Here is a 15,591-nt window from a genome sequence, read left to right on the forward strand (position 1 = left end):
TCCGTTTGCAGCAGATACTTCAACACTCAGCAGAACCACTTGCAATCTTTTTACTTTTGTGTATAATGTTACAGTTAACAAACTGAAGATGAAGCAATAATGGTTTCTTTCAAATTTCAAAAGGAGAATGAAATATTTTCTACTACTATTTCGAAGGAATCAAAGCAAGAGACTCGTTCTTCAATCGAAAGCAATGAAGAAAAGCCATGGCCATATTTATCTGTAATCTCCAAAGTTAACACTCCTTTCCAAAATGGCCAAAACAGAAGACAGTTTCCTAATCCTACCTTTGACAAGTAGGTAGCTTAATGTTTATTTAATTTTATTGTTAATTACACCTTGATTTTTAAGCTGGCTACCACCTGAAAAGCAGGGAAGTTTTATGCGATCATATATTGTACTTACTTGTAAATTACTTGTGTAGGTGTTTGAGAAAAGTGCTCAGGCTGTAAGATTCTTGGTAAACCACGCCTCTGTTTGATCAATCTGTCAAGAGAAAAGAATCTCTACAGATATTTTTCATGTCAAGTATTGAAGTTGAATTAGCTCTCCTTGTACTACCCAGTATATCCATGAATTTGGGGTTCATCTCGAGATCAACTTTAAGTGAGTGTCAAGGGCATTTTTAAATTTTTCATATGATATCCTAATTCTTCTGTTGAGATTTTAGGTAATTGGATTTAATAAATTAAGGGACAGAAAGTCTTTTGGTTTTTAGAAAGGATGGAACTTACCACCGCCTCATGATAACCCGAATTGGTATCGAATAGACCTTTTTTTAAGGCAGCCATGTTGAATAATTATGTACTCCAGCATAAAAACAATGATACAGCCATGCATAATTACTGTATCATGCATATTTTAAAATATGCATGGCTGTATCATTAATTGTTTTTATGCTGGATACATATAATTATTCATTATTCAACATGGCTGCCTCTTTAAAAAAAGGTCTATTGACTGCTATTGATGGTGTAGGTACCCCCTGGGTACCCACCACTACAACAACCGACAAGAATCGGGAACAATTTCTGCATGTTTCATAAAGCTTAAAAAGGTTTTGTTTTTAAATAAGAGTGAAATCATTTGCTTACTCATCAATTTTAATTCACAAGCTTTTTCACATTGGATTGACACGGATGTGGAGCAATAATGGTCAGATAGAGAAAAACATTTGCTTATATCAGCATAATATGTGTCCCTGCAAGCGATTTGGAGCACATTGAAAATGGGCCGATCCTTAAAAAGCCGAACTTTTGGCCAATATGGACCGGTCTGGACCGTCCCTGGCCGAATTTGGCCGATGTTGACTAATCTTGGCCAATCTAGGCCGATCTTAGCTGAGCCATGTTTCTAAATCTTTTCTCTAAACAAAGGCCGATCTAGACCGGTCCAAATCGGCCAAATTCGGCCAAGTCCGATCTGAAAACAAACAAGCAACTCGTATGACGGTTTTTTGTTTACAATCTCGAGTGCCTAAAAACTTTCGAATCTTTTTGTAAAGTGTTCGAATGAACTCCAGAGAACGTTTGAATGTTTTGAAAATTGTTCGATCAAATTATTAAAAAAAATTTTCCAATTGTTTTGAAAAGTCTCTGACTCTAAAATCAAAACAAAAGCAAAAGGAAAAGAACCACAACAGAAGCAAGAAGAAGGAAGTATTTTCATTTTTTTGTTTTCACTAAAACCATCACGAGAATAATTTTTCATGAGCTAATAGATTACTGGTATTATTGGAATATCAGCAAAGGAAAGGCAAGTAACAGTTTCCTTTTCAGAGATTGTGCTGTTGTTAGTTAAAAGGTCGAAACAATTGGTATTCCTTTTGGTTTTGGTGTTACTTTACTAGCTGTGTATGAAATACGAAGAAAAATATTGACATGCAAGTTTTAACAGGGGAGATATGTAAATGATACAGGGATGTCTAAATAAACTAACAAAGGGACGCAGTGCAATTCTATTCTAAGGAGGATTTCTAACAATCTTTTCTAAATGGATTCATAAGAGCGAGTGAGTCAAGGTTATGATATACAAGGGAGTATGTGATTTACGACGAAAACGCTGACTGTTTGAAAACAATTTTGCTTATAATTAATATTTCGGCTTCCGTAAAACATTCTGGACCGGTTCGTATCGACCTGGACCGGTCCATATCGGCCTAGACCAGTCTTACATTGGCCGAACATCATTACTTTTGTTTTATCAGGTTTGTAACTTGCCAAAACCGGACCTGGCCGTTATAGGCCGATCCAGACCGGACTTGGCCGATCCGAACCGGACCAGGCCGATTTGGGCCGTAGAATTACTTGGCCGATCCTGGCCGATCTTGAATGTGCTCTAAATCGCTTGCAGGGACACATATAACAATAGACAGACACTGTCCTAATATAACATATGTGTCTGATATGAAACGGATCACTTATGTAAAAATAAAACTTTTAATTTTCTTAAGAAACATAAAATTTTGGCTGAAGCTCGGCTATTAGTATTTTTTGTTCAAGATCATAGAAACAGTGTTCTTAAAAGTAGTGTTCTTTAATATTCTTTACTTTATTTACTTTACTATATTTATATGATTAAAGATTAAAACCAGCATTTTCTTAGCAATTACTGAAATCTAAGGCAGAGGGTGGGATTGTTCTTAAAAGTTGTTATTAGATATGTTTGATTTTAGTTAAAATTGAGGCCCATGCTTCTATAAAATTATAAAAAGCGTCCCATCTCTCTATCCAAAAAACAGGAAAGTTTTAGGTATTCTGATGGATGACTAACCAATCCATCTATCTATCCAATACTTTAATGGATTTTTTTTTGAAATGCGTGAACGAAAAGATGATTGCGAAACGAGTGAGCAGTGAAAAGAATTCATGAGCGAGAGAAGTGAACAGGAAAGATTGCGAGCGAGTAGAAGAAAGATCGCGAGAGAGTGAATAGAAAAGATTGTGAGCGAGTGAAAGAAAGATCGCGAGAGAGTGGACAGGAAAGATTGTGAGCGAGTAGAAGAAATATCGCGAGAGAGTGAACAGAAAAGATTGTGAGCGAGTGAAAGAAAGATCGCGAGAGAGTGAGCAGGAAAGATTGTGAGCGAGTGGAAGAAATATCGCGAGAGAGTGAACAGAAAAGACTGCGAGCGAGTGAAAGAAAGATCGCGAGAGAGTGAATAGAAAAGATTGCGAGCGAGTAGAAGAAAGATCGCGAGAGAGTGAATAGAAAAGATTGTGAGCGAGTGAAAGAAGGATCGCGAGAGAGTGGACGGGAAAGATTGTGAGCGAGTGAAAGAAAGATCGCGAGAGAGTGAACAGAAAAGATTGTGAGCGAGTAGAAGAAAGGTCGCGAGAGAGTGAATAGAAAAGATTGCGAGCGAGTGAAAGAAAGACCGCGAGAGAGTGAACAGAAAAGATTGCGAGCGAGTGGAAGAAATATCGCGAGAGAGTGAGCAGGAAAGATTGTGAGCGAGTGGAAGAAATATCGCGAGAGAGTGAACAGAAAAGACTGCGAGCGAGTGAAAGAAAGATCGCGAGAGAGTGGACAGGAAAGATTGTGAGCGAGTAGAAGAAAGATCGCGAGAGAGTGAACAGAAAAGATTGTGAGCGAGTAGAAGAAAGATCGCGAGAGAGTGAACAGAAAAGATTGCGAGCGAGTGAAAGAAAGATCGCGAGAGAGTGGACAGGAAAGATTGTGAGCGAGTGAAAGAAAGATCGCGAGAGAGTGAACAGAAAAGATTGTGAGCGAGTGAAAGAAAGATCGCGAGAGAGTGGACAGGAAAGATTGTGAGCGAGTAGAAGAAAGATCGCGAGAGAGTGAACAGAAAAGATTGCGAGCGAGTGAAAGAAAGATCGCGAGAGAGTAGACAGGAAAGATTGCGAGCGAGTGAAAGAAAGATCGCGAGAGAGTGAACAGAAAAGATTGTGAGCGAGTGAAAAAAAGATCGCGAGAGAGTGAACAGAAAAGATTGCGGGCGAGTGAAAGAAAGATTGCGAGAGAGTGAACAGAAAAGATTGCGAGCGAGCGAAAGAAAGATCGCGAGCGAGTGAACAGAAAAGATTGCGAGCGAGCGAAAGAAAGATCGCGAGAGAGTGAACAGAAAAGATTGCGAGAGAGTGAAAGAAAGATCGCGAGAGAAAAGATCGCGAACGAGTGAGTGAATAAAAAAGGTGGAACAGAAAATAGCTCTTTTGATACATGCGTAGAAATTTTTTTGAGTGAGTAAACTAGCAAGTGAACACAAAGAGTTGTTAGAGTGTGATATTAAATTATTGCTAGTGAATGAACGTAAAAGATATTGAAAGCAAGATCAAGAAAAAATTGTGAATAAGGGAGAAAAGAGTCCAAGGGTTGGTAATGAACCTAAGGAAGCAGCTAGTTTTAAGATATTTAATGATTTTGTGTTTTCTTCTAGGACGATTCTGTTGTCTTGCCAATGGTCAAAAAGCCAACCACAAAAAGTGCGACATGTCAATATGGAGAAAACTGTCAACAACGACCCCAAAGTCTTTTTCAGACGCTTCGTTGGCGATGAAGAGAATTCTGATCCAGATTGTTCGTTCTTCATCTCTGTTGATAAGATCGAAAGTGAAAAACCTTCCACTAATCATTCAATCATGTTATGCGATGTCAGAGATCACAGACTCGCAACAAAGTTCATTCCTAACGAAGTCACTGGCTTTTGGATTCGTATCTTAGGCCCACCCAACAAATTTACATTTCAAATTTCCTTATGGCAAAGTTTGAATACCAACAGGAAGAAAAACAGCAACTTCTTGATGAAAGTCAACGAGATGAATATCGACATCAAAAACATCGAAGCTCCAAAACTCAAATCCAAAAAGAAAAAGAAGCATCAGACTGACCTCGCACTGACCCTCTGTTTTCCACACAGAAGATTCAAGGGAGGTGCAAATACTCCAACGTTCTGCTCCAACGCAAGTTTCACACAAATCATCTCTTCACTTCACGACCTTTTTGAAGAAGGCAAATTATCCGAGTTTTCAGAAGTGTACGAAATGTTTTGTAGACAAGCGTCCGAAGGTGAGACAAACCAAAACAAAAATGCTGAATTGAAGCTTTTCTTATTGATCGAGAAAAGTTTATTCCACACATTGCAAGGAGAGTACCGATCCTCCAAGAAAATCATTCAACAAGTTGTCAAAAACATCATCCCGAAGAGTCTAAACAAAAGTTTCCTTTTGAATAGAGCCTATTCTTATTTAGCAAGCATTCACGTTTTGGAAGGAAATCTAGGAACGGCTCAAGATTGTCTGAACGTTCTCCATGTAGATCGTAAAGGGACACTGGAGGACGACTTAGGGCATTTTTATACTCTTCAAGGAGAAATCGTGTTAGGTTTCAGTAAAAAGTTACCTAACCTTCGTATTCGCCTGGCCGAAGAGGCTTTGTTCTGGTTTGATAAAGCCAAAAGCACCTTTGAAAAAGGTTCAAAGATATCTTTGCATAAATTACGCCGATTACATCTCTTGAAAGCAGAATTGCTATTGGAGGGGTATTACCATGACCCTTGTAAGGTCAAGCTGCAAGAAGTGAAAGACATTTTTGAGAAGTTAGAAGGGGAATCGTTATCCTTAAGAAATCGATGTTTTATGATGCTTTTGAAATGTCGATGCTCATTGTTTATTGAGAACTATTGGAAGCGATCGGAAGACTTGCTAACAGAATGCAAGCGAATTGCAGAAGAGACATTTCCTGAATTCAAATCCAGCATTAAGAGGCTTGAAAAAGAAAGAGAAGGAAGATTTGTACACGAACTTTCCTCTACGCTAGAACGTTTAGAAATCAAAGGTTTGAAGTCAAATGATATGTCATACCAGGCCGATCATGAAAGTTCTTGAATTTTTGTACAATACACGTTTTTTTTTTTATTAGAACACTTAAAATTTGGCTGAGCCTGAATGTGCTTATTTTTTTAGCAATTTTCAGCCTTAAATGTTCTTAAATGCGTTCTTAATTTTTCAGACTACTCTAAATCGACAATATCATGCAAAATAAAGAGCATATAAAATTGGTACAATTTGGACAATATTTGACTCTCGATTTTAGAAAATCCATGCCTAAGTTGGGTTAAAACTGCTTGAAAAGAAGAAAAATTGTAGTTTCTTGTAATTTTTTTCCAAACTGAGGCTGGGCATGTTCTTACGATGTTCTTAATTTTTCGACGAATTTCAGCCTAAATGTTCTTATAAACTGGGTTCTAATAAAAAAAAAACGTGTAATTGCGAATTTTTAATCATAAGAAATTTTATAGTTTTCCTCTATATTTTGTACATACATTTATATTTTTCATACGTTTTGTACATATCTTCGGCAAATTTTGTAGGCGTGGGTTAGATAAAAAGAAAATTTTCTACAAGAAATTAAATCCGATATCTATCACAAGTAAAATGTCTGTATAATGTCGCCCTTCTAGTATAGGTAATTCCAAGATTTCTAGTACCTAATAACTTTCCAATAGAAAAAATTAGCCCGGAAACCTGGCGACAAAAACCCGTTTGCTGAATCCTCGACCTTTCGTTTTTATGATCAACCCAATTTGTCCCTTTTCGCCTAGATCTTGACTTTAGTTTTAAGGCTATTCTTTATCGTGTGAGATCGACAATATAAAGGAATTTCCAGGTTTCCGACTTGATTTTGTTCCATGTCTGTCGATCCTTGATAATCGCTTAAAATTTGACTACCTATTAAAAATTACAGCAATTTTTGCTTCTGATTGATTTTCGATGGTTGACGCTAAGGATATGAGGTGGTGAGAACTTAGTTATGGGAAAAATCTATATGTGATTACCACCCCCCCCCCCCCCGGGGGCATTGGGTACGGGACGTGCCGGGGTCAAGGGTCTCTTTTTAGCCTCTGAAGATATCTGACAGGGTCCCAAATCTAGTAATTTTCAAGATGTGTATCTGACAGGGACCACTTTTGGTTATTTGGACAATTTTTCAGAATAAAAATTAGAAAAATTTTCAGTTTTTCGTCTACTTTTAGTCATTTTTGCCATTTAGGGTTAGGGTGAAAATTAGTTCTGACAGGATCACCATTTTACCAAAAATTCATATCTGACAGGGTCAACTTTTCGAACTCCAGCGGCACGTCTCCGTCAGCCGTCTAGGTCAGTGCCCGTCCCCCTCGGGGTAGTCCCTTATCACTTCTTTTTGGACCTACCCCGGTGGGGTGGAGGTCCTATAAACTAACATCTGTTCGTCCGTCCGTTCGTTACCAACTTTTCTGGAGATTGAATCATAGGAATCTTTTGATTTTTGGTACAAAGGTGCAAAATGGTGGTGCCCAAAATGTGACGGAGCCCGATTTTCAAAAAAAAAAATTTGGGCAAATTTGGGCCAAAAAACGGCTAAAAAACGGGTTTTTTTGGACTTTTTGAAAAATTGGATCATTAATTTTTTCTGATTTTTATATGAAAGTAGGGTACCATCATAGGTAAAAGATGGCTCAAGCAGATTTTTGCAAAAAAAAATTTTGGGCTCAAAAAACGCATCTTTATCTATAAGAATCACTATTAATAAGCATACATCAATGTTCTTAGCCAAATTACTAAATTTTTTGATAAAATAGATGTTTTTTTTTTTGCTCACGAAGTCTTAAATATGAAAGAATATTTCAAGAGCTTTTGGTTTCTAAACGTTTTCTTTATAAGAAACAAACGACTAATTTTAATAGATCGTCACTATTTGTGTTCTAAATTAAATGCTTGTTTAACGGTCATGCTCACGTAGATATCAATTATATATGTGTTAAATGCATAACCAGATAGGTCCATAAAAGTATCACTTGTTACTTCTAGAATCGTATGACGGCGAAATAAAAAAATACGAATACAGTAGAAGATTAAGAGCGACTTTGACTTGAAAAAATACCATTAACTTCTACTCGTAATTATTCCCGAGTCATAAGTGAAAAACGTAGACAAGATTTAACGAAAGAGAGCTATTTCAAAGCATACACATATAATTAGGAAATAAGAATCTCACTTCTTGAGCTTTCCGCCGGTCGCAGAAAGGCGGTAAGCAAAATTCTTGGCGGTTCTTGAATTCACACCATTCTTTTGCGCTCAATGTTCATCCGAGCGTATCCTTTTGTATAAATCAGAGCAATTAATTATCTTCTACCTCGCTTTCAAAAGTGTGCAACGTTAGTTAACCGACACTTTAACATTTTAAACTTCTTTTTTCATGCGCCGAACTACCTATGTATCATTCAAAAGTAATCCGAAAATGAATTAAAGAGCAGAGATCGTGTATCGAGTAATCTCCAAACAGACATCAAGTATTTAAATTACAAATCACTAAAAGACTCTATACCAGCAAAAAGTGACACTTGCAACAAAAAGACACTATTAATGGATACAAAATTGGTTTAAAGTATGAACAAGCAGCTTAATTTTTGTTTATCTTTTACTTAACGACCCATGGTTTTTTGTCCTGTCAAAAAATCGGTCAGTTTGGCATAAAAGGAACCAACCCCTGTAGTTCGAGGGAGGCAGGTTTTTAGTCCAGGGAAGAGATTCATTAGCTCGGAGTCTCTTAGGTTTATGTTAATTATGAGATTATTAAATCAGAACTTGCAAACTGTAAATTTACCTAAAAGAATTACGCACATTTTTTATACTTAAAATTTATTTTTTATACAATAACGCAAGACATTATACCCAATCGAAACGATTCTGATTAATTGATATGATTCTTAACCCGGGGGGGGGGGGTACTAGGGCAAAATGGGTTACGGGGATGCTCCGCTGGTCAGGGTACCTTTTTTAACCTCCACGAGTCCCAGGTAGGGTCGCAAAAACACCAAAATAGAAAAATCAGTCCCTCGTAGGGTGCCTATTTCTGGAAAATTTGGGGAAAAAGTAGAAAATTTTGGAATTTCAGTCCCATTCAGGGTCACTTTTTTCGCAAATTTCGAGTCCCACGTAGGGTCCATTTTTCGAACCTCAGCGGAGCACCCCCGTCGGTCGACAAGGGTAGTACCCCCCCGGGATTCTTAATAATTGACATGATTTTCATTATTCGATATGGTTCTCATATTCGATATGATTTTGATTACTCGATATGATTTTGATTACTCGATATGATTTTGATTACTCGATATGATTTTGATTATTCGATATGATTTTGATTACTCGATATGAGTTTGATTACTCGATATGAGTTTGATTACTCAATATGATTTTGATTACTCGATATGAATTTGATTACCCGATATGATTTTTGCTCTACTGATATGATTTTTCTCATCTAATTCAAACTCAATTGATATGATTTCTACTTCACTGATCCAATTCCATACTCAATTGATATGATTTTTATTTTTACCGATATGATTTTCTAATATGATAATGCTCTCGACATTATAATAACGTGAATTCATCCAAGGATTTATGTGACTTTATGCGGTTTTATGTGACTTTATGTGATTTATGCGGTTTTATGTGACTTTATGCGGTTTTATGTGATTTATGCGACCTTGAGTTACCATGTTCTTCTTAAGATGGGATAAGAAATAAATGACATATCACGAAAACTATCGGTTTTAACTAAACTGAGATATTCTAAATACATATTATATTATACGACAAATAGATTATCTAAATACATTATGCTTGTCTATATCTAAAGGTTCATATGAACAACAGCCATTACGACTAATGATATTATTACTCAGTTTAATCATATTTAGCTTTATAAAATATTTTTCACGATTATTACATTTACACGATATTTTACTAACGTTACGCACTAGGAAATACCAATGGCTCAACAAATATGAATTGTCTCTAATTATTTCCCTGCCAATTTTCGATTAATATTGTTTGTGAACAGAAAGAAAAGTCAAGACACTGATATTCACAAGTCTCAGAAGAATTTCAAAAATAGAAATTTGTATTTATCTGAGGTAATGCTTAACCCTTTAAGTGCCAATGTCGTATATATTAGGCCCTCCTGTAATGTCCAGTTTGAGTTAGAAATCGTCATTTTTGATCTAACTCGTAGGAATTGGATTGGGCTTCATGGTCAAGCAAAAAAAAAAGTGAGTTTTTCCAGCAAGATATTAAGCCAAAAAGTCAAAAAAAAGCAAAAATTTGCCAAAAATCCACTTTTTTTAAGATTTGACCGTTTTTTGACCATTTTTGGTCTACGAGTGATCCAAGAACCTCCAAATTTGGCCCTTTCCGCCCATCCCACCCTTCCTAAATCGGGCGCCTAAAAGAAAAAGGAGACTCTAAGCTATTCAACAAGCTATGAACAAGCTTCTAACTCCTTCTAGATCTCGAGATATAATCCTTTAAAGTTTGAACTAGCGATTTTCTTTAAAAAACTTAAATGACCGTGGCACTTAAAGGGTTAAGCTTAAGATGAGGATGTACTCTCAATCTTCGATTTTTTTAATACTAATGTAATTGAGACATACTTTAGGCGTACAAACTTTCGCGAGCAGAAAGTTTCATGATTTTCGCGTAAAGTAAATGTCTTTGAAAGTTCTTGAAAAGGGAATTCGCGAAAGTTTATACTCGCGAAAAATAATCTGAAAAGAAAATTTACTCGAATTTTCCTATTGATGATAACAAAGGGTTAAATTTAGTGTAGAAATAATGCAAAAGTCTATCAAATGTGGATTGAGTACATTTGAAGATTTGAACGATCAAATAGGAAAAATCTTTTTTCGTTAAATTCGCGAAAGTAAATGTCGTAAATTTCGCGATTTTTCGACCTCGTGAAAGTTGCTGCTCGCGAAAGTCTAAGGTAAAATTTTGTGACGTGGAAATTTATAAAAGATATATTTGACGTCAAATATACAATTTAAGCATGAAAAGAATTTATCTAAAGAAAATTCTTTGAATTGAATCTTTGCCCTTATTGAGTGAAGATGTTTTCTCGATTGAGTTCTTCGGAAGAAAAGAGAATGGTTTCAGAAACGAAAGATATTGATGATCTTTCGATCAAATCTTCAGAAGAACCTGATTATAAAGCATTGTATGAAAAAGTAAAAATTCAAAACGTTCATTTGGAAAGAAGGCTTTCCTCAAAAGATCAGCTATTGGCTGAGAAAGATTTGACGATTGAACAGATGAATGAAATGACTGAAGTCATGAAAGAAATCGTCAGAAATACTGACCTCGAAATCGCTACTGCTAAAAAGGAAATCAGAAAGCAAGAACAAATCATCCTTGATCTGCAAGCATCCAAATTTCAACTTCGCTTGGATTGCGAACGTACTGATAATCAACTACGACAAGCCTATCGAGAAGCAGCTGCTTTAGTTCACGAATCTCGTGAACAAGATGGCGTCATCGAAAAGTTGAAAGAAGTTCTTTCAAAAAACACGCGAAAGAACAAACAACTCTCGAACGAACTGGACGATCAAAGATTGGAAAATGAAAAGTTGGTTGGCGATTTGAACGCAATAATGATCGAATTGAAAAACACAAAAGATGAGCTGGCTTTATCTCGCGTTAGAATCGACTCGTCAAAACAAAGTATTCAAGAGATGGACTTCAAAATCCAAAGCCTTGAACAACAGAACAACAAACTCGTAGACGACGTTGAACATTTCTCCTTTCGACTTCAAGTTGTGGAAGAAGAAAAAATAAACTTCACAGCGAGGTTGAAAATTGAAAAAGAACGAAATTTCTATCTCCAATTGGAAAAGAAAGAAGTGAAAGTTCGGGACGAGCGAATCGGTGGACGATTGTTGAAAGTTGCTAACCTCATCAAGCAACGTCTTCAATCGAGAAAAGCGTTCAGCATGAGGTTTCCATTTCACAAGCTCGTCCAACGCAAAGAAAGCCTTTCGTATTTAGATGACAACGTATATGGGATCGTTCAAGAACTACTCGCAGAATTCCTTTACGTAGCATAAAAACTAAAAAATTTTTGTAAATAGAGAGAGAGTGTGATAGAGCGAGGAGTGGTGAGGTGTGAGGCGAGGAGTGATCATTGATGAAAAATATATATCATTTACAAAAATACTACATATTTAGTTTACTGTCTGTTTTTTGGCTTTTCATAATTCAATCTGTCAATCAATTTTCAGCCTTCGTAACTTATTTATAAAGTTATTATCATCAAGGTATATACAAAAGTCGAGTTCAGTTTCCATTCATCTTTATTGGTTTCATGAACATGTTTTTAATCAATTCTTTTTACCGCCCGTCTATAAAATTAGTACAAGTATGATTGTTCAATGGATAGCAGGACCCCTGAGTACTTTTCATGACTGGAGCTGCAGAATATTTCCCAGATTTTTACTGTAAATTACAATTCAACCAGAACTATGATAAGAGTGGAAATAATTCTCGTTCCTTAGATAGCACAATCGTACGTACTTTCGCCGTTATCGTCCATGGAGACTGTCCCCACTACATCATACGTATCCCCCGGCTGTAATGATGGAATATTGTCCAATTTATCCAATGCTTGGTAAGAAGACGGGGGTTCAATGTGACCTGGTGCGACATATTGATCCTCCAGAGTCGCTGCTCTGTTCAATGAGACGTAACCCCCGTTTATATTTCCAAGAGATTCGGAAGGTTCGAGGCTGCTATATCGTTCGTCCTCTTCATCGGGAGCGTGTTTTGCTTGCTCACCTTTTGGTAGGGATGGTTGTGGTTGGTAAATCTGCGAGATGAATAAAGTTCGTTCTACATTTACGTGAAGTTTGTTTCGACCCCTGTCTCACTGACTAAGTTAACTCTCCTCAGATGGGGCATCTATTTAGTTCAAATAACAGAGATCTGAATTAGGTTGGAACTAATTTTCCGTTTTTGGCAAGTCAATATTATTTTCTTAAATTCCCTCGCAGATCTTTGAAATAAATAGTTTTTATTGATTTTCGGCGTTTGCCCCTTAAATAAGGAAAAGAAGCTAGCCAGATTGTAACTTACGTTGAATCTTTGAATGGTGGCTTCAGAGGGTGGGTTGCTTGAACGAACTTCAATACCACCATATCGATTCTCCGTCGATAGAGTTGATGACGGAAGAGAAAGAGTGGCGGGCGTAGGGCGAGATATAGGAGGGCGTTTCATTGTTTCGATTGGGTTCAGATATAAATCTCTGTCACCAATATCTGCATCTGTAAAGTAGAAAATTAGCGGTTTTTTTTTTGCAAATTGATATTGCACCACAAACATCATAAAGGGTTGAAGACAAGAATCGTTCGTCGTACTTTTTAAAAGGTTACAATACAAGAGATACTTACAAAGACCATTCCCAATATCTTCATAAAGATTGTCACCATTATCACCGAAATTCGACTTCCGACTTCCTTTCATCTAATAACAGAAAAGAATTATAAAAGAATGAATTTTACTTCATTATCAGGTGCCTAGTAAAGTTAAAAACGCCTCCTTAATTTTTCGATTCTTCCAACCATCTGCACGCATCCCTGAAATAGTTTTTTTTTGTTCTTAATAATCTGATCTCAGCGATATTCTGATATAAATGTATGATAAATGATTGAAAACTTACACTTGGATGTGGGCGGCCAGCTTTCTTCTGCTTTCTGAAAAGTAAGTAACATCATAATCATGGATATGCTGGCATTTCTGGGTATTTTGCTGAATGAATTTAAAGTCCCGGGGGAGAATGACAATTTCAGGCTTGCTACTTTATCTAATCGGATATTTCAATTTGGGAACTGTAGAATGGCTTCCAGGCTTTAATTTCAGCCTAGACAGACCATTCACGAGCTTTTGGATCCTCAGATTCTAAGCTGCTAAGTCTTAAGTCTCATATTGAAACTCTATACTTTCAAACTCTAAGTTAAGCCACTTTAAAACTACTTGTAGTTTTTTTTAAATTTTGCAGGAAAACTCCTTTTGTGCCAAATAATAATATGGTCACAGTTGTATTGTTTAGCCTCAATCACAGACCTCTCCAAAACATCAAACAGGATTACGAGCAGCATCATTTAGAAGTGGTGGTTAATACCCTACAATAGCAAACACCATTAAGGATTTTCAATATTCTTTAAGAAACCAGTCACTACCTCTTTCTGTGAAAGAACAATCCACCGATCACCATAGCAACAATGAGCACAGCAACTATCGCACCAAGAATGAAAGCGGTCGTTTGTGACATTCCACCGCCCCCCTCATTTTCAATTCCATTTTGTTTGTGACCTGACGGTGCTGTTGAATGTTCGGACGTGGTGAGAAGGGGCGGTTGGGTGGTCGGTGGCAATGCTGATGTTACTGGTCATTGAAAATATAAAAACAAATAACGAAGTACCAATAAAACTAATCAGAAAGATATAGACTTATTGCTTAAAGTCAAATTTCACAGTATTGCTAAGAAATTGCATGGATTGCGTTCAACTATGACCAGTACAGCACAGCACAGCACAGTGCTCTTTATTTTTAAAGACATTCTCAATTAGCCTGATCCATTTGACATAAAATACGATGTGTGTTTTTAAAGAGAAATTGCATTAATTTACGTCCTTAAAATTAGGGAGCCATACATAACACCCCACTGATAACAAGGTAAGGTGAAAAATAAATCCTTACGTGTTTGTGATCCGCGAACTTTGAAGAGGAAGCATTTCTTCTTATCTGCTGGACATGAAAGTCGTACTTTAAATAAAGCCCCATGTACATATGAAGGAATATCTGTATTTGCGAATCCAATCTGAAAGGAAGAAAAACATACCAATGTAGATAATGTACAGAATAAATAACAGTGAATATATTACTTCATTTCGTAACTCGTGAGCATTGATGACGAAAGGATAAGCAAACAAAATGCATGTTGTTCGGTAGGAGGTATGTTTCGGAGTCAAAGAAAATTTGTTCTTCTTGTTGAAGCTTACCGCGACTTCAGTTGATCTCGTTTTGACCTTGATGTCTTTAGTAGATTTCCAACCGTCCTTATCCCATCTGTCGGAGGCCGGTCTTCTACACCCGTTGATAGAGGTGTCAAAAGGACCAAATGTTACACTTGGATGGTCGACTGTCACGTTGGTGAGATAAACCGATGAAGGTGTTTCACTTAAAAAGATCGAACATGCTGAAACGAAACAAAAGACAATGAATCCAAACAAGTTAAAAACATTTCGAGCAAGACTACACAACACACTTAATGAGAGGTGTGAATAACATGCGAGGTAAACTTCACTCTATCGATACCTTCCAAGAATATTAGAAAATTAGAGTTTTTTCAAGAGAGATAAGGAAAATTCTTACATCCGGCTTCGTTACCAAGGTAACAGCCCAACTCCTTATTCGACGGGTTCGTGTAGAAAGTTTGTTTCGACGGGCATTTACACAACTTATCATCATCATCCCAAACGGTGTTCTTGTATTGCTGACAAAGTGCTGACCAAGCATTTTTCAAATAATCACCCTCTATATCTCTATATAGAATGATTTCCACTTGGTTCGATGTAACAAACACCAATTGAAGCCATGTCAAGCAAAGAAAGAAATACATATTTGATGAAAATAAAATGTCTACTGACTTTTACAAAGTATACTAATCGAGAAAAGTAGCATAAAAGTGAAGTTTGGTGATTAATATCATATTTGAGACAAGACGATTGTATACATGTTGACACTTGTGTAGGAAATT

At 36.7% G+C, this 15,591-nt stretch overlaps 3 protein-coding genes across 3 annotated transcripts; 2 read left to right on the forward strand and 1 right to left on the reverse strand.

Moving 5' to 3' along the window:
* Positions 1–9: 9 nt before the first annotated feature.
* LOC136805725 (uncharacterized) lies at positions 10–5,854 on the forward strand. Its single transcript, XM_067062271.1, has 2 exons — positions 10–296; positions 4,400–5,854. The coding sequence occupies exons 1-2, from the start codon at positions 100–102 to the stop codon at positions 5,844–5,846; spliced, it is 1,644 nt and encodes a 547-aa protein (XP_066918372.1). The 5' UTR covers positions 10–99; the 3' UTR covers positions 5,847–5,854.
* Positions 5,855–10,891: 5,037 nt separating this feature from the next.
* LOC136805828 (tropomyosin-1-like) lies at positions 10,892–11,884 on the forward strand. Its single transcript, XM_067062395.1, has one exon. It carries the CDS (start codon positions 10,892–10,894, stop codon positions 11,882–11,884), a length of 993 nt encoding a protein of 330 aa, XP_066918496.1.
* Positions 11,885–11,978: 94 nt separating this feature from the next.
* On the reverse strand, positions 11,979–15,551 carry LOC136805730 (uncharacterized). Its single transcript, XM_067062275.1, has 8 exons — positions 15,207–15,551; positions 14,834–15,030; positions 14,532–14,652; positions 14,012–14,216; positions 13,492–13,525; positions 13,223–13,295; positions 12,909–13,096; positions 11,979–12,642 (listed from the first exon to the last, which is right to left on the reverse strand). Exons 1-8 carry the CDS (start codon positions 15,451–15,453, stop codon positions 12,328–12,330), a joined length of 1,380 nt encoding a protein of 459 aa, XP_066918376.1. The 5' UTR covers positions 15,454–15,551; the 3' UTR covers positions 11,979–12,327.
* Between the last annotated feature and the right edge of the window lie 40 nt (positions 15,552–15,591).

This window comes from Clytia hemisphaerica, unplaced genomic scaffold (assembly GCF_902728285.1).
Source record: "Clytia hemisphaerica strain Z4C2 unplaced genomic scaffold, Clytia hemisphaerica genome assembly, whole genome shotgun sequence".
Lineage (NCBI taxonomy): Eukaryota > Metazoa > Cnidaria > Hydrozoa > Leptothecata > Clytiidae > Clytia > Clytia hemisphaerica.